Raw genomic sequence first — 17,909 nt, 5'->3', positions numbered from 1 at the left:
GATAAACAATTTAAAATAGAAATGTGGGGAATGTATAAATGCCTGTTTTTTCATTAAAGATAACTTTGTAATGATTTTGTTCGTATTTCTTGGCTTGCTTGACTGCTGGGGGATAATGGTCAATATCTTTATCTCATTGTTGTTGTTTTTTCCCCCTAGATTCTTGGTGAAGTTAATCATCAAGCAGCTTGTCAACATGAGAGCCATGGACCATGCTCTCAAACTCACCGATGACATCAGTCTGAAAGACATCAAACAGATAGTGACCAGCTGACCATCTAATGGACAATCCGCTGAAACACACGTAGACTTGAAACATGCCATAGACGGTTTCTCTGACATGAAGATCTCAAATTGAAGATGGCTGCTTGATCAGTAGATACGATGCAGATGCTGTATAGATCATCAGACAGGTCAAGAAGCTCAGGAACCATCAAGGATTGTTTTGAAGCAGAATCAGATGTTGCTCAGATGTGAGATACTAAACAAATTGTATGAAGATCCGCAACTGGTCATGAAGATATGCTTGACATCATGACAGATATGACCACCTTCTAAGTTGCTGGCTGGCTGTATTGCTTCAACAAGAGAAATCACGATGCCAAGTTTTCATTCTTCAGCCTAATTTTGATTGGCTGATTGTTGCAGAACCTCAAATGTTTAAGAAAATCGACCATTCTACCTGTAGCGATACTGTTCAGAAATGAGGACTGTAATTCTTAGGCATTATTAACAGTATTCCATAGATTTATTATACTCTTGATCATCATCTTTGTCAATTTGGGTCAAATAGATAAGCTTACACAGGAAGGTTGTTGGACAAACTGGTGGTAGATAAAAAGAGACTTGTCCTCTTGGGCATGAGATCATGGGGAATTAATCATACTACAAACTCTGGGTTCTGTTTCCAGTAAACTTATGATTATTATAACTTTGCCCAGCCTCAAGGGAGTTCTTGATCTGCAAGTGCTACTAACTTGTACAAGAGAAGATAACATCTTGGACAACTTGATGAGCATTGTTTCTTTGGTAATTACCATAATTTTAATTTATCTATGAAATGAGTAACACCACAATTAAATAAACTACAGTATCTCATAAAGGTTATTGATTTTGTACACATTTTTTTTTTTTGGGGGGGGGGTGGTAGGGGACCAAACAAATTGGAAATTGCCCCTTATTCAATGTCTAATCAGTAAAATAACTGATCTATGCAATTAGCTTGCAGAAACTATTTTATTTTATCAATGATTAAATTTGTGAATGTAATTTATTTCAACAATCCAATCAGTATTATTTGATAAAATAATATCCAGTAATCATCATTATGATGAAGTAAGTCTCAAAGTTGTTTCATATACATCTGTTTCTGTTTATATTGTATACTTTTGTAATCTTTGAAGGTTACCATGGAAGATAAGATAAGCAGGGCTCGCACTTTGAACCATATATGTGTAATCTTCCAATATATTTATACTAGACATTTCAGGATTAGAGTGAAGTGGCAGTTTATGATTACATACCCATGGGAAGGATTCAATTGCACCAGTCAGGTTGGACCTTTTTTCAACCTGAGTCCCATTTCATAAAGACTTGTTATAATGACAAATGCACAATTTCTATAACAAGTTTACTATCAGCCAATAAGATTGAAGGATTTCGATAGCTTTTAACTGTAACTTTGAATTTGCTATTATAACAAGTTTTATGAAACGGAACCCAGGTTTCTGTTTCATAAATCTTTGACTAAGTTATATGACAATTTTGCTCTCGGCCAATTTTACAACACATTCTCATAAGCTTGTAAGTTTCCATTTGCAACCACTTTTATGAAACATGGTCCTATGGGCCGTTTCATAAAGATCATAATTTACACGGGAGTTTGCACTTGTATGTTTACCATGGGCTTTTCACATTTTCCCATGATGAAGAAAACTTTTAGTTATTATTCCCAGTTACGAATGAATTGAGCATTGGAATTCTACTGTAAAAGATATATGTTACGATTTGCTTTCAATAGTTAAACCAGAACAATGGTTGGCAATGCAACCAAGATGTGTGATGTCACATATGTACAGCTGCCTTATTACTCTTTCATTACTTTCATCAAGTCTATGTAAACATTGTTTCACAATTCACCAGGGATATCAATTTACATGGATGTTGAAGCTGTGAGTTTGTACTACAGTATCAGTTGAATGAGCAAAAATATACATTTTGGGATTTAATATCAGTATACAGAGGGGAGAGTTCATTTGTGACATCACAAATTTAGGTCACATTTCTAGAAATGGGGAGATCTCTAACATTTAAATGCTTACACTGTAATTGATGTTATTCCTTGATTGTTCTCTTTTCACACAAGCTTACTTGTTCCAAGTTTTTAAGTTTTCTTTGAATGTCATCAATAGCATTTAACACAAAACTGATTTTACTGTCGTGTTGGGATTGGTAATTATAATGTAGAAGGGAAGCGTAATGAAGAAACTTTGGAGAAAGTTATACAGTTCAAAATCACAGGGTATCTAATCGTCAAGCAGCTACAGTTTACAATTCGAAGTACATGAAAATATCAAGGAAGATTTAGATAAAACAGGAGTATAATGAATATAATCATTTCGAAGTATGAGATTAAAATTTTCTGAAGTTAGAATAATATTGGATGGACGTCTAAGTCTTGAAGTCAGTCGGTCTATATGGATGAGTGTGGGTCTAGTATTCTATATCTCTAATAATCAAGAAGTCTTATTTATATCATTAGTTTTGGGGGTGTAACAATTTAAGGTGGGAGTGATCTAAACTTGATCTGATTGGTCTACAGGTAACTGTCTATCAAACTTTCTCTGGTATAAGGGGTGTGGTGATGCTCTGTGCAAGTGACTGGGGCTGGAAGTGTGATTCATACTTAGAACTTTTGTTCCTTGAAGTTAGCTGACGTCACTGAGGCTTGGTATTTTTATGGTCAAGGTTTAGGAGTTAAATGGTATTGGGGGTTTTGGGGATTCTTAGATGACATTGGGGGAGTTTGTAAACAAGTGAAGGTGAATGACTGAAAGGATAACAGGAAGTTAAATATATACTACATAACATTACTGAGATTGTCATTCAGTTTGTGATCTTTATTTCATATAAATCCCTTGGGGTTGACGTTAGCGAATTAGAAAATAAAGTTATATGAGACATGGCATTATGATTGGCAGACATTTATAGTAATCACCAAACTTTGAAGTGTGACCACCCAATTTGATGTTATCATGTATTCAGCTATTGTGTCTTATGATTTGCAATTTGCCTGTATTGAAAAAGCCTTAAGTGAGAAATAACATCAACATTTACAAGTAAACTTGAACATGACAGCAGTCCCTCCACAACATTGAATTTTATCTCGTAACCAAAACTTAAACAGCTTATATACAGCAACTCCTACTTATGTGTTGAATTATTTTATTTTCCTCAGACTATTATTTGCACAATGGTTGCTATACGAGACAATATTTTTCTTTTCCTATGTCGGCAATTTGCATTTGGACAATTTATTACAGGTGAATGAAATCATTCATAGTATTTCTTTGGATTTCCCGGATTTATATTATACATTGGACTTAAATTGAAAATTTTATTTTTATAAATTCCTTGTGTTGAATGGTCGCGATGCTGTGTATTCTGAGTATCAAAATATTAGGTACCCATGAAAAGTCTTGATAAAAAGTCCTAATGACGGAACACACAGTGAGTATACTGATGTAGTGTGTAGTCTATCACAGATTTTCCATCGGTACCGAAATTGGGGTATGTGTCCACTTGGTCTAATTCTCATGATCAAACTAATTGATCTACTTTCAATTTGGTCTAATTTTCATTCATTTTCTTTCCCAGATGGTCTTATTTCCACTCCCATCTACTTATTATTTTTGTACTTTGTCAATGAAAATAAATAGTTTATCTAGTCATATGGACTTTAGTGGTCTAAATCCAGTGGATATTAGACCGAATGGGGATAACCTAACTGGAAATTTGACTAACTTTCAATTTGACAAAATTGTTAATAGACCAAATGGTAGTACACAAACTAGGATTAGACCAAGTGGCGATTACCAAAATCATAGACAGAATGAAATCCAGGACATATGCAAATAGTTTGTAATAAAATGGTGAGATCAGTGTTTATTAAATGTCCATACATAGCACATAACTGTTAACATGAATATGTACATACTGTTTTTGTCCATATTGACGACAATAAAATCATGAATATTATTGTTTAATACAAGATTCTCCCGTCTTCTATTGTCTTTTGGCTTCAACGGAGCAAACAACATAATCAAGAGTTGATCCAACTTCACCTACATTTATCATTCCATACATTGCATACTTTTCGAGAAACATTTCATTCATGACAGTATAGTAGCTTCATTTACTTTCCTTTAATACATTTCGCTGTACTTTGGCTTACAATTTGAGCATACAACAGAGTTGACCTTGAACATCCTCTATCGTTACATTCTTCTAGAAATAAATTCTCTTGATCATGACAAGAGTGTATATTTCATTCACTTGCATACATGTATAGTGTACATGTATTTTTACACAGTTTTTCCGCTTCAGGTATAAGCATACAACCTTGAGCTGGCCTTGGATTTCAACTTCCATTACACATTTGATTCATGACAATGTAGATTTCATTCACTTGCCAATGTCTTGATTCCACAGTTTAGCTAAATCATAAATAGAATATTCGCTATTCTTTATGGAAATGAACATAAGACTTCACTATTTGACCAAAAGTTCATCAACATGAATCCTATATTTCAATGGAAGTGGAGAACCTGTACATTAAACAGATTTTTCATAAATATATTCCTGTATATTACTATACATGCAATATTTCTTTCAATTTATGACAGCTGACATTTGTCATAAAAAAAAAGTTAACAGTCCAATAGATAAAATATTAGTAAAAATGTGGAAGTGAGGAACATTTATTGAAAATATCCTAGTGCAAAATACTGGCTAAAAATACCTCTTGTAATATTGGTTAAAGGCATTGGTAAAGATTATAGAGGTGTTATTAAAAACTAATCGTGAATTTAGGGGTGTGTGTGTATTTGATATTCATATATATCAATTGTAACACATGAAGTTTATGGAATAAAAATGAGATGAAACATTTTTCGTTTTTAGTCAAATCAATGTTCTCCAATGCCTTTAAAACCAAATTCTCCTTGACAATCCTGGAACATATTAAAAGACAGACATTTCATATCATAGGCAAGATATAAATACAGTGCTCAATTAAAATATAAATAATAAATTGATTAGTTAAAATGCATACTCATTACTTAATTAAGTACAACTCCTTCCCTTCAATTATTGTTATCTATTGTTAAAAAATAACATCCATGCGCAGTTCGAGCCATCTAGACTTCGCCTTGAAAAATTCTGTTCTGCTACATAGTTATCATCATTAGCACCCTTTCAACTTCTAGCAGTCAGTGCATGCATTCTATTAAGGAAATCTAAAATATGGATAAATTCCTTGCTTAAAGAGATGACAAAAATCAAATTGTCAAAAATAGACAGAAAAAAAACTGTTTCTGAGGGAATTAGAGGTATACTCAATCTCTTTCTAGTGAGTGTGCAATCATCAACACCTCAACTTTTTAGATGAAATGAAGACGTTGAGCATTTAAAGCAACAAATAATCAAGGTTAGCCATATGCTGTCCATGCCGGAGAGCATCCAGCAGGTAGACCACCGAGTGGGTGTTTCATAAAGCTGTTCGTAAGATAAGAACGACTGGTGATCATTTCTTTTGGTAAATGGTATACACCATAGGTGATGGTTTGGCGCGTAACAATGGATCACCGGTCGTTCTTAAAGTCGCTCTAAACTTACGAAGAGCTTTATGAAACGGCCCCCTGGGTGGCCCAATGCAATGATATACAATGCACAGAGACCAGGGGTGTGTTTCACAAAGATTTAAGTATGACTTAAGTCGCACTTAAATGCCTACGCGTACATGATATGGAACGCGCGATCTTATTGATAGACACGCAGTAGTGCGCGTCCTCATGACACGATCTGACCAATGCGGTCAAGCCTTTCATACCGTACGCAACTTGGTATTTAAGTGCGACTCTAAGTCATACTTAAATCTTTGTGAAACACCCCCCATGCCTGCTGGAATCATTCTTAATGGTATGATGGTACCCAATAGTGACATGGTAGATATCTTGAATATCTTGATTCACCTAAGGTCATGGTATTGATGCCATTTAAATGGGATTCAATGCCCTTTGGCATGGGTTATTTGTTCTTCCCTCCTCATTTTTTGTCCCCACTTGTGCTGTAATATAAAAAGGTGCCCTACAGAAAAATGGCCCTGCCCTAAAAAAATATTGACTTTTAGACATGCTAAAGGATTGCAATCATGACTGATATAGCAACTGAATCGGTTATTTTCATTTTAAATCCTACAAAATTTACTATCTACCTTTAACAAAATCAAGGTCATGGCATTGGAATTGATCCCACGACCCTCTGATTGGAAAGAGCGAGCCACACCATGACACACAAAGAATTCAATTGAATACATCACAGAATAATCCTATCATAAATATGCATATAAGTGTGATCATATGTAAAGTGACAAAATACAAGCATTAACATTCATGAGAGTCCAAATCTTCCTCTAAAAAAAAGCCTATTGATTTAATTAACATCTTGAAAGAAAATACCATTTTTGAATTTGTTTTTACTTCAAATGCTACTTTGTTGGGTTAATACATATATATGAATTATGTGTTTTTTATGCTTTGCCCGCAATAAATATGAACATTCATTTGATATTAAAGTAATTTGGGCTTTGAATTTAAGTAGCATTCACACATCAATGTTTACTATGCAAAGGTGCAAGAATCATTCAAAATATCTGTAAAAGGGGATACATATAAATTTAAGCTTTCAAGTCATACATACAATTATCATTGAGTAAATTTAAGGGAGAAATTATATAATAATATAATACTGGTCAACCTTTAATGTGGATCAGATTACATGAAATATTTCTTCAAACGTGACATTTAAAAAATAATGAAAATGTATACAATTTCTATACCAAACATTCAATTATACAAGCCATTTTGTGATTAAAAATTATTTCATCCACCTGTTTTATCTAATTAAAATTACATTGAAAACGTGAAAAGTGGATAAAACAAATCTGATAGAAACTAGTCTGTCATCTTTGGATTTAAAACAAGAGAATAGAACATTTAATACACTTTTAAAATCCATGGTATCTTATCTCTCTTTTTGTACGCAAGTAATTGGTAAAGTGAAATGATACTAAATCTCAATACATTTTTTGTTTGGTGAATATAAAATACATTGTTAAATAAATTGCACAGGATGTAAAAAAAGAATTTTTCAAGTTCATGGTGGGGATAAGACTTAATTCCACAGTTTGAGCAATTCTTTTAAGTATTTTATCATGGCAAATTGATGTAGTGAATCAAGTCCCTATAAGGAGAACAAAAGCCATTGGTCATCTGGTTGCTTACTTCCAAGTAAACAAAATAATCATGCTTTCCTCAGAGTCAGGGGAAACCGAAGTCCAACAGTCATGTTTTTCTTCACTGTGTAAAACAAAGGATACATTTTCACATAGCTGTGTTACAGGATCAAGGAAAAGTTAAGCCTTATACTTTTCACACAACTGACTTAGACTTGCTGAATAATATCTGTATAAACCTGTAGTTTCTCTCTGAAGTCAGAAATGCTTTGTACTTGCAGTTGCATCATCTAAGGATTCAATGCCCTAAAATTAAAAAAGGTTCATTCTGCAATTCAGCATACACAGTTGTACATGCCATGATATACGCCATATTTCCAGCAAACTGATTCATCCACCAAATCCTCCATAGCACATCCATTCTATAGCATCTTTGGTTATTTGGTGCTTCACCATGAATTCATCTCACATTTTCCAAATTTTCTGCAAAAACAAACACAAAGATTTTTTTTTTTAAACAAAGAATATATTCAATTGGTTGAAACCGCATTATTTTGGCCTTATTATATAAAGCAATAATGGTCTTAGGAAGAATATAATAGAATGAGAAAAGGGAAAAGAGGGGAAGACCGAGGTTAAGATGCTGAGATGGAGTTAAGAAAATGATGTATAGGAGACTAAATACAGTTGAAGAAAGCAATGATAAAGAAGAGTGCGGCAGAAAGCGAAAAAGGTCATAAGAGGTCGGTCATGATATAGTCCATCATAGATCTCAATAGAAATAGCTAGATTTTTGTTTTTTCATCAGAACGAAAATGAAAGGAATAGCATTTTCAAAGGACCATGGCGAGAATGTTACCAGAAGTGAACTCCTATGATTCTGTTTATATCATGAAAATTCAAAATCTTCATAATGATATTCCCTATTAGGCCACATCTCCAATGCTTAGGTTCATAACATTCCTGTACTCAGCATTTTCTCCATCTCTCTCTGTCTTTCTGTTGTGCCTCTAATTCAAAAAGTTACTTCTTGTTGACTTACTTGTAATAGCCTTGGCAATTGTCTCCATATATTCCACCGAGTTGCAGTTTGTATAGTGAGCAGGGCAGACTTCTAGCTGATAACCAGGTCCATACTCCAAGAAAAACTACATGAATATATATAAAGAAAAAAAATATAACTGCAAAGCTGCACTACCTGAGAACAGTTTACATACATCAATGCAAATAATTATTTGCTTTAAAAGCTTCCACATTAACTGGATGATACTGTTTCAACAATACAGCTAGATTCAATGGGAGATAAACATGCAATCTTGGCATGTTTTTTGGGGGTATAAAATACACATAGGTTTCTCCTTTGAAAAATTTCATATCAAGTACAAAAAGGTTAAAGAAAACAAGACTCTACAATATTTACGTTTTACTCTTTTAAACGTCATGTAGCATATTTAACAACAATCATGCTATTGCTGTCGCCTTTTGGGATATACAGAACATAATAGCCCTTACACAATGATCTTATCTTCTTCATATGCTAATTCTGAAGATCTAAAGCTAAAAACTAAACAATAAGTTTGAGTGATTTTTAAAACTATTTTTTCACCTACCTCATGGTCAGGTATTTCTGATGGTAGCTTCTTTCCTAGGACCAGACCTGTTAGATAAGACCAGCATCTGGCAGTATTGGCCATGTTATATCCTCCTACAATCACAAACAATTCACAGGTAGAATGGAAAGGGAGACAGAAATTTATGCATGAAATGATTTCCATTTTCAAGAACTTTTCTATTTCTATCCATTTATTATTTCTAAAGAACTACATGTATATACAAAGACAACTTGAGCATTTCATAACAAATATGCTCCCAAGTGAACCAACATTCATTATCCTGAGAGGACTGTTCTACCACTTGCGGGCCAGCAACTTTTTTCTAGAGTACATGCATCATGAGTGAGAATGAATAAAATGAATAAATATTAATCTAAACGAGGAATATCATGCACAGAGGGGTAAGGTTAAAGGACTGCATATGATTGACTTACCCCCACCCAATAGGAGAGTTGGTAGCTTCCATGACAGTACCCTTGACACACACTGCCCCACCCCTAGAGGGGTAAGGTTAAAGGATTGCATAGGATTGACTTACCCCCACCCAATAGGAGAGTTGGTAGCTTCCATGACAGAACCCTTGACACACACTGCCCCACCCCTAGAGGGGTAAGGTTAAAGGATTGCATAGGATCAGATGAGAGTGTATCTGCTCCACACTGGACCACTACCACGCTGGGTTGGAACTTCACACGCACTTGCTCCATGACCCTATACAATCACCAAATGAGAGAAAGATAAACATAACAGACAGAATCAAACATATACTCCAGATGTGGTAATGATATAAACAAGTGCAACGCCTCTGACGGTCTCACCTGCATCACGCGATTCAATATAGTAGCAGTGCTGACTTTGAAAACTACTATAAAATGATTATTCACAAAAAACACCATTCATATAATGATACAATACTATGTTCATTGACATTTGACCTTGATCATTTGACCTAAAACTTGTCAGTGATACTTGATTACCCCTATATCCACATTTTATACACTAAATCTATAAACTTTGAAAGTTATGACAGCAATCTAATGATTACCTCTAAAATGGCCAAAGTTCAATGAACTTAAATGACCTTTGACATTGGTCATGTGACCTGAAACTTTTATGGGATCTTGATTACTCTTATGTCCAAGTTTCATGAATCAGATCCATAAACTATCAAAGTTATGATGGTAATTCAATAGATACCCCCAATATGGCCAAAGTTCATTGACCCTAAATTACCTTTGACCTTGGTCATGTGACATGAAACTCGGGCAGGATGTTTAGTAATACTTGATCAATCTTATGTCTAAGTTTCATGAACTAGGTCCATATATTTTCTAAGTTATGCTGTCATTTCAAAAACTTAACCTTCGGTTAAGATTTGGTGTTGACGCCGCCGTCGGAAAAGCGGCGCCTATAGTCTCACTCTGCTATGCAGGTGAGACAAAAATGAGTTCAAACAAAATCCAATAAAATTACCAGCAAGTGTTTGCATGTTTAAACAAAAAAATGTGTACTTAATAATTTGGGTAGAAAATGTTTAAGTGATGAAGAATGAGCATCAAAAGCATTACATAACATTCAAGGTGGCAGCCATGGACTGGGCAGATTCACTTCATATCCTGAGGACGTCCTTTTATAAATGTGCGCTTTTATGCTAAATGTGCTCTAAATTAAGCATAATTATGTACATAAATCTGCATAGTCAATGGTTTAATACCCTGCTGGTTTAATACTCTTTTGTAAATTCTGGCCCAAAGATTTCTTTAACCTCTTGAATGTTATATCATTTCAATATCATACACTCTTTCTTTAGATCTTGCCCAAATTATCTTGATCATAGGGATCAATGGGTTAATAAGGTTACCTTGTGCAGAGATCTGAGTACTGTTCATCTTTGATACCATCTTTGAGAGGAACGCTGACAGTGTAGAACTTTCCCCTTCCTCCTCCTACTCGATTCAGACTACCAGTACCTGTAAATAATCAGTCATACATGTTAAATTGCAACCCACCTATAAAACTAATCAAGAGAAGCAAGAAAGTGGTCTTCATTATTAAAAGTCAAGTCCACCCCAGAAAATTGTTGATTTGAATCGATAGACAAAAATCAAAGAAGCATAACGCTAAAAATTTAATCAAAATCGGATGTAAAATAAGAAAGTTATGATATTCTTAATTTTCGCTTATTTTTCACAAAACAGTTATATGCACAACTTAGTGATATACAAATGAGAGAGTCGGTGATGTTCCTCACTCACTATTTCTTTTTGTTTTTTATTGTTTGAATTATACAATATTTCAATTCTTACAGATTTGGCAAATTCCACATGTCCAGGGAGAATAAAATTTTGTTTCACATGACAACGAGGAGAAAATTAGAATTTTTCATATTTCATATCATGAAATACAAGAGAAATAGTGAGTGGGTGATGTCATCAGTCTGCTTTTTTGCATACTGACAAGGAAGTGCATATAACTGTTTTGTGAAATTAAGCAAAATTTTAAATTGTCACAGCTTTCTTATTCTATACCCGATTTTGATGAAATTTTAGTGCTATGCTTGTTGTATTTTTCTCCTTTTATTCAAATCAACTTCTTGTTGGGGTGGACTTGTCCTTTAAAGGAAGGTGTTCCCTCTTTATACTAATTTTCTAAATGTTGCCCAGCTTTTCGCACATTGAGAGGCCTTCTTAATTCCCTACGGCTAGATCTTTCATACAGCATACAGGTAGGTAGTCTTTATAGACACATTACTCTTACATATTCTCAATTAATATCACATATGTCATGAAGAAAGAGCTTGTGCCAGTACTCATTGCACAAATTTATATCATTTTGTCCATTGTCACTTTAGTAACAGTGAATGATTGAAGCTATTTCACTTTTTTTTTTTTTGGGGGGGAGGGGTAAATTGCTGACATTACTATGTGTAACTTTTTTTTTAATTTGAAATTCTTCATCACATCAATTCTGGTCTGAAAGAACACATTTACATCACATGGCCATCATATGAACATCATACAGTGTGTCCATAAGACTAGTAATGTTGTATTTCACTGTATGTATGCAACATCAGCACTTCCTGTCATTGTTTCAACACTGACTGAAATCATTACACCAGACAAGAACATGCATGCACTGGAATGACTGGACCTCACGAACTCTGGGTGACTTATCTTTGCATTTTCTATTGTTCAATTGTGACATCATTACAATAAATGCTTACCTTTCTGCATTTGCATCAGGTTATCTTCCATTTATAATTAGCCACACCTTGCCTCACATCTCTACTGGAAATGGTACTTGCCAGGTTTATATTATGTACTATTGACCAGTGAAAATTGGACTTTTACCTAGTGAAAAGGGTAATATAACACACTATTATCTACTTGATAATTACCTGGAAAGAACCCTGGTGAGTGTTTGTGAAGAGAGACAGTCATCACTTTGGGAGTGAAGATAAACGCATCATCTACAGCTGTATAGAGAGATAATCATTGAGAGTGAGTATGAGTTAGGTTGTAAGAATTAAGGAATTACCATGTCAGGACATCAAAGATGTAGTCTTGAAAGAAAAAGAGTATGTTTTTTTTGTTTGCTCTATTATTGGGAGCTAAAATCAAAGTATTTTGGGTGGAAAAACATTTCCAACTTTTCTGCAACAGATAAAAAAACGAGTTATTATAGCTTGACATCTTGAGAAATGATCAAGACTTGAAAGATAACAGTTTTTGGCTTGACTGGACGTTGGCACATATAATAATGGAAACATTGAGCCCCCCTCCCAATCTTTTTTGGTGAACAAGAATAAAACAACTTAAACTTCAACATGCTTTATGGAAATACCTACGAAAAGAACATCCTTGAGAAAAATAATAATCTTTTATGAAATAGATTCAAGTAGACCATCAGAATCCAAAGAAAGGAATTTACATGACTCAGTAATTTAATTCAGTTCAGTTCATTTATTTTCCATTAAAAACTCAATCAAAATAAATATATACAAAATTCATAAATAAAAATCGGAAGGACCCCAAGAAAAGCATAGCTTGCGAGGATGGGGCCCTGTACAATAATTTACAAAACAAAACAGATCTTACATTGTTAAAGTGTAAAGCAGATAAAAAGAAAACATGCCTCATACACACACAATCACACCAACATACCAACACACACCCATATGCAGAACATTGAGAAGTTAACAAAGAGTAAGAAAGAAAAGGAAGCGATAGCGGGAGAGAAAAAGAAAAGGAGAGATAGAGAGAAAGAAAGAGGGAAGATAAGAGATCGAGAGGGAGAAAGAATGCCCTCTACTCAGTGCACATCAAACGTTTAAACAATAATTGTTTACATAAGCATTTGAATCTCGTTAAAGATAAAGTTAAAATTGAATCTGTAAAATTTGAGTTAAAATTGAATCTGTAAGTGTATTGGTCTTACCATCACCATGATGTAGATCCAAATCAATGTAGAGAACACGATTGAAATGCTCCTTGAGTTTTAGGATGGCAAGAACAATATCATTGACATAGCAGAATCCAGCTGCTTCATCTCTGAGGGACAAAAATAAGAGATTCAAGAATGTAACAATGAAAGGGGAAATGAAGGTTATATACTAGATAAGTGTTACGTCATTGGGGGTCATGTCCTACTTCAATTTTAGATCTCTAATTCCATCATTTAATTTGCAATAGTGAATTTCCAACTGATTGCTGATTGATTCTTGCAGTACATTGTTAAGTATGAACTGATTTTATGTACTAATTGCTGATTGCAATTGAAATTTGCAAATGATTACAAACACTGACGTCATGATATTGGCCAAGTTCAATGTTATCACATTCAGAAATGAAAAACTAGACAGTAAAAAAACCTATCTTGAATAAGGCAAAACATTCTACTTTAGATGATATTTGGATTTCATTACATTGTGGAGTTGGTGAAATGTGAGGGATACCTTAGGCATGTTCTCTTACCTCCTTGCATGGTGCCAGCCTCCATTCCAGTTGATTGCAATCCTACATTTCTGTTGAATTAAAGCTTTGGCACAGCTGAGAGATGCACCCGCAACCAGTCTCACAAAGTCATACACTAATGGCAGATTTGGGCAGTCATAACCTAAAATGTAGAAAATTTAGAAAACAGATAAATGGAAATTATTTTTTTATAACTTCAACATTTTATAGGCCGTGTAATGAATATTCAAACATGATCATTTCAAAAGACAATACAGGAGTCAAATTACAATATTCATCAATATATGCTGTCAGATCTGATAACTTTCCGTGGATTTGATTGGCTAAGAAGCACAGATGACAGCTTGTCTGTGCTGATGATGTTCCTGAATTAGTCCCCTGATTCTTGCTAATACTAGGTAAGGTTGATCTTGTCGCACTGATTCCAAATGTATGAAATGTATAATATTCACTTGGTCTACAAGCAACTGGTCTACTTCTCAGGCAATCTAATACCATATGGGCTAACCCCATGATTAAGTCTACTACCGATTGGTCTAATGGCTCTTGGTCTACACTACACCTGGGCCCCGTCTTACAAAGAGTTACGATTGAAATGATCAATTGCAACTATGGACGGCCAGCAACGTCAACATCTATTATGCATGCTTGTTCAAAATATTTTCTAGCTATGATGTATATTCATGCATTCATTGTTTTCTTGAAAATTCACTGTGCTTCTCTTTGCATACAAAGGACATTGTGTAAATTTCCTGTAGAAAAAATTATGACATTGATGGATTTCTATAGAGTTACGTTGATCGGATCAATCGTAAGTCTTTATAAGACGGGGCCCTGGTCTACTACCCAATTAGTCCAATCCTCACTTAGTCTAAAGCCCAAATCTACTGATCATTTTGTACTTATTGGCCCATAAAGTTGTGGTTTAACTATGGATAGGCAATTGTGGCACATATCTCTGTTACTAAATGTTCAATTTATCAACTCATTGACAGTCAAATCATTTATAACTGTCTGGGAATGATAACTGAAGTATTTTTCATTGTCATGACAGCAAGGGGAAGAAAAATAGTAAACATAATGACATTGCTACAGATTAAGAGATTTTTTGGCTTGCCATAATTTTAACAGAGTTAGACCATGGTCTAAGTTAAATAAACCTGACTTGAGAATACAGGCCATTGAGACCAAACAGAAAGTAAATGAATTGAATGTAGACCTTGTGGCAAGTTACCAATAACACCTACCTAAGCCAAACTGTTGTTTGAGTTCCTCATCTTTCTCTGAGTCTTCCTCCAAGTTGACCCTCTCTAAGAACTCAATATACTCCTGGGAGTGGAAGGCTAACAGCTCGTCTTTTGTGGCAAACTCCGGAGTGATTAGGGTCACATGATCTAGTAGATCATATGCTTCAATCAAGGTGTGTACCATACTGGCCTGGAGGAAACAAAGAACAAACATCGTTTTTCATAAGTTAAATTAGTCCCAGGCTAATCAAATGCACATTCTTATCTGTAGCTTGTAACAGTTCCTTTTCTATCTTAAATGTGTAAAGGAAGTCAATGATGTTTTGCTACATACATTTAGGGATGCCAACATCACAGAATTGCATTATTTTGAGGGATGCAAACTGTAAGTATCTTGGGTGGAAAAACATTATTTCCAACTTTTCTGCAACAGATAACTAAGTATAAGAACAAATGGGGAAATATCTTTCATGAAACCTGTCATATTTTCAATTTAAAAAGTAAAAATACTGCCTAAAGGGACATTTGGCATCTCTTATGTATGCATTTAGTAGGAGAAATTGTATTCTTCATTCAAAAGACATTGGGTATAGAAATGTGAAAAATGCCAGTGAGCTAGATAAATTCCCTCTTTAACAGATTTAAGCCAGTGCAATGGCTAATCACTTACATATTGTCATTACTTTTCTTTCCATTAGAATTTGGAAACCCATCATTTACTAAGTTATCTGTTGAACTTAGTATGTATTTTGGAGCTAATCTTTGATTATTCTGCTTTTGTTTAATTCCCAACTATGACCAAGAATACCATTAGAATTGAGAGGATAGTAAATTGTTACCTAAAAACAGTGTTTTGTATACAAGGAGACTTTTATTAAGAAAAAAAATACACTACATGTATGTGTCGATTAAATTCCCACTATTGCCTGACGATTGACATCTCATAATATCTCTCTGTTTCTATAAGTGTAGCACAGAAGAACTATACCTCCCAGGTTCATACAGCATATATGACTTACCCTTTTAGGTATCTTTGGCACCTGATCACATAACTGCAGTAGTCTCTGACTGAATACATAATAAATGGCATTATTTTCTGTTTGTTCTGGTGAGTCTTTGGACCCAGCAATGGAGTCTTGCCTTACAGACAGTCCACTGGGACCACTGACAGAGCCCATATACTTGACTTTGGCTTTGGTGGGCTGACTGGACTCGACAGTCTTGGAAACAGTGGGATTAAGTGGCTTGAGAGGGGAAAGAGCTGCCCGCTTCCTAGAAGGAGGGGGTTGGACAGCCTCATCCTCTTCCTCACTGTTACAGTCATAGACGCTGATTTCTGGAGGAACATTCTCTGAAGGCCTTACTGGCTGCAGTCTTGGAACATTCTCTGTTGGTTGACCTGACTGAAGTCTAGGAACATTCTCAGAGGGCCAAACTGTCTGTGGCCTTTGTAAATTCTCTGAAGGTCTTGACATTTGAGGTCGAGGAGCATTCTCAGTAGATTTTGCTGCTTGAGGCCGGGGAACATTCTCTGACGTTCTTGCACCTTGGAACCTTGGAGTATTCTCTGATGATCTTGCTACTTGCAACCTTGGCCCATTATCCAAACATCTTGATGACTGAAGCCGAGGAGCGTTCTCTGATGGTCTCACCGGCTGGAGTCTCAGGAGATTCTCAGAAGGACGGGTTGGATGAAGCCTTTGCACATTCCCAAAGATTCCTGCTGTCTGTAGTCTTGGTGGGGACTCATTTTTGTTACCTTGATTTCTTGCGTCAAAACTGTTCTCGGAATCTGATGGACCTTCATCATTCATGTTTCTTCAGGCAGATGCTCATTAACATCAAATAAGATGCACAATGTTGTTGTGGTTTGCCATTAACATCATTTACAACATTAGAATCTGAAAAAGAAAAAAAAAGAAAAATAGCAAAACAATAAAGGCTATAAAGAACCCAGAAACACAAAGCTCAATGCTTAATCATATAAGGGCTGATCTCCAAAATTGATCAGAAATTAAGTCAGAAAAACTTGAAATATTACAAGTAGCTACACGAACAATTTGTAATCCATGGCTGACAGTAAATCTTTTTATCTGAAACCGTCAAATTGAAAACGGTCATTGGCATGGGCGGTTGTATACAGGATGGAAAAACGCTTGACTTCGGCACTGAAATTTACCCACAATGTGCTGCATTAAAACCAGGTGAGGTAAATGGGTACCTGCTGGGAATTTATTCCTTGACACATAGTGTGCATAATAGCTGCTCTGCTAAAGGCATTATGCTGCATTGCTGTAGAGTGCTTAGAGACTAAGAACTGATAAAGTATGTGTTAAGCGTTACATAAACAAGTATAATTTTCATTACAACGAGACATCAATAATAATTCTAACAATGACCAGCCCTAAGGTTATCACTCCAATAGTCACAGCCATTAATCTTACTTTAAATTTAGGCAAGATTCATGATATCTATCTGCCAATGCAAGTATTTTTTAAATCTAAGTTAGCACTGCTCATGATATTGTCGCCCTCTATACATGTCTGGTAGCTAGGCTACGACA

At 35.0% G+C, this 17,909-nt stretch overlaps 2 protein-coding genes across 11 annotated transcripts in view; one reads left to right on the top strand and one right to left on the bottom strand.

The window, feature by feature from the left end:
• Nucleotides 1-4,270, top strand: part of LOC129259119 (PAX3- and PAX7-binding protein 1-like) — a 24,447-nt gene extending 20,177 nt beyond the window's left edge. For both annotated transcript variants that reach the window (XM_064098244.1, XM_064098243.1), the window contains exon 17: nucleotides 160-4,270. In XM_064098244.1, coding sequence (XP_063954314.1) covers nucleotides 160-274 — 115 coding nt within the window. In that variant the 3' untranslated portion in view covers nucleotides 275-4,270. The remainder of the gene's footprint in view (nucleotides 1-159) is intronic.
• LOC129259120 (histone deacetylase 8-like) overlaps nucleotides 4,135-17,909 on the bottom strand; it is an 18,788-nt gene continuing 5,013 nt past the window's right edge. For 7 of the 9 annotated variants that reach the window (XM_064098248.1, XM_064098251.1, XM_064098246.1 and 4 more), the window contains 10 exons: nucleotides 16,366-17,247; nucleotides 15,347-15,536; nucleotides 14,100-14,241; nucleotides 13,564-13,676; nucleotides 12,524-12,601; nucleotides 10,988-11,096; nucleotides 9,665-9,837; nucleotides 9,124-9,218; nucleotides 8,556-8,661; nucleotides 4,135-7,996 (listed from right to left, as the gene is read on the bottom strand). In XM_064098248.1, the coding sequence (XP_063954318.1) occupies nucleotides 7,974-7,996; nucleotides 8,556-8,661; nucleotides 9,124-9,218; nucleotides 9,665-9,837; nucleotides 10,988-11,096; nucleotides 12,524-12,601; nucleotides 13,564-13,676; nucleotides 14,100-14,241; nucleotides 15,347-15,536; nucleotides 16,366-17,160 (1,824 nt within the window). In that variant the 5' untranslated portion in view covers nucleotides 17,161-17,247 and the 3' untranslated portion in view covers nucleotides 4,135-7,973. Of the gene's footprint in view, nucleotides 7,997-8,555; nucleotides 8,662-9,123; nucleotides 9,219-9,560; nucleotides 9,838-10,987; nucleotides 11,097-12,523; nucleotides 12,602-13,563; nucleotides 13,677-14,099; nucleotides 14,242-15,346; nucleotides 15,537-16,365; nucleotides 17,248-17,909 lie in introns of all 9 variants that reach the window. The other 2 variants (XR_010293319.1, XR_010293320.1) reach the window with 2 other exon arrangements.

The sequence above is a fragment of the Lytechinus pictus genome, chromosome 4 (assembly GCF_037042905.1).
Source record: "Lytechinus pictus isolate F3 Inbred chromosome 4, Lp3.0, whole genome shotgun sequence".
NCBI classification, from domain to species: Eukaryota; Metazoa; Echinodermata; class Echinoidea; order Temnopleuroida; family Toxopneustidae; genus Lytechinus; species Lytechinus pictus.
Note: the sequence above shows the minus strand (reverse complement) of the source record. Positions and strands in the feature narration are given on the sequence as shown.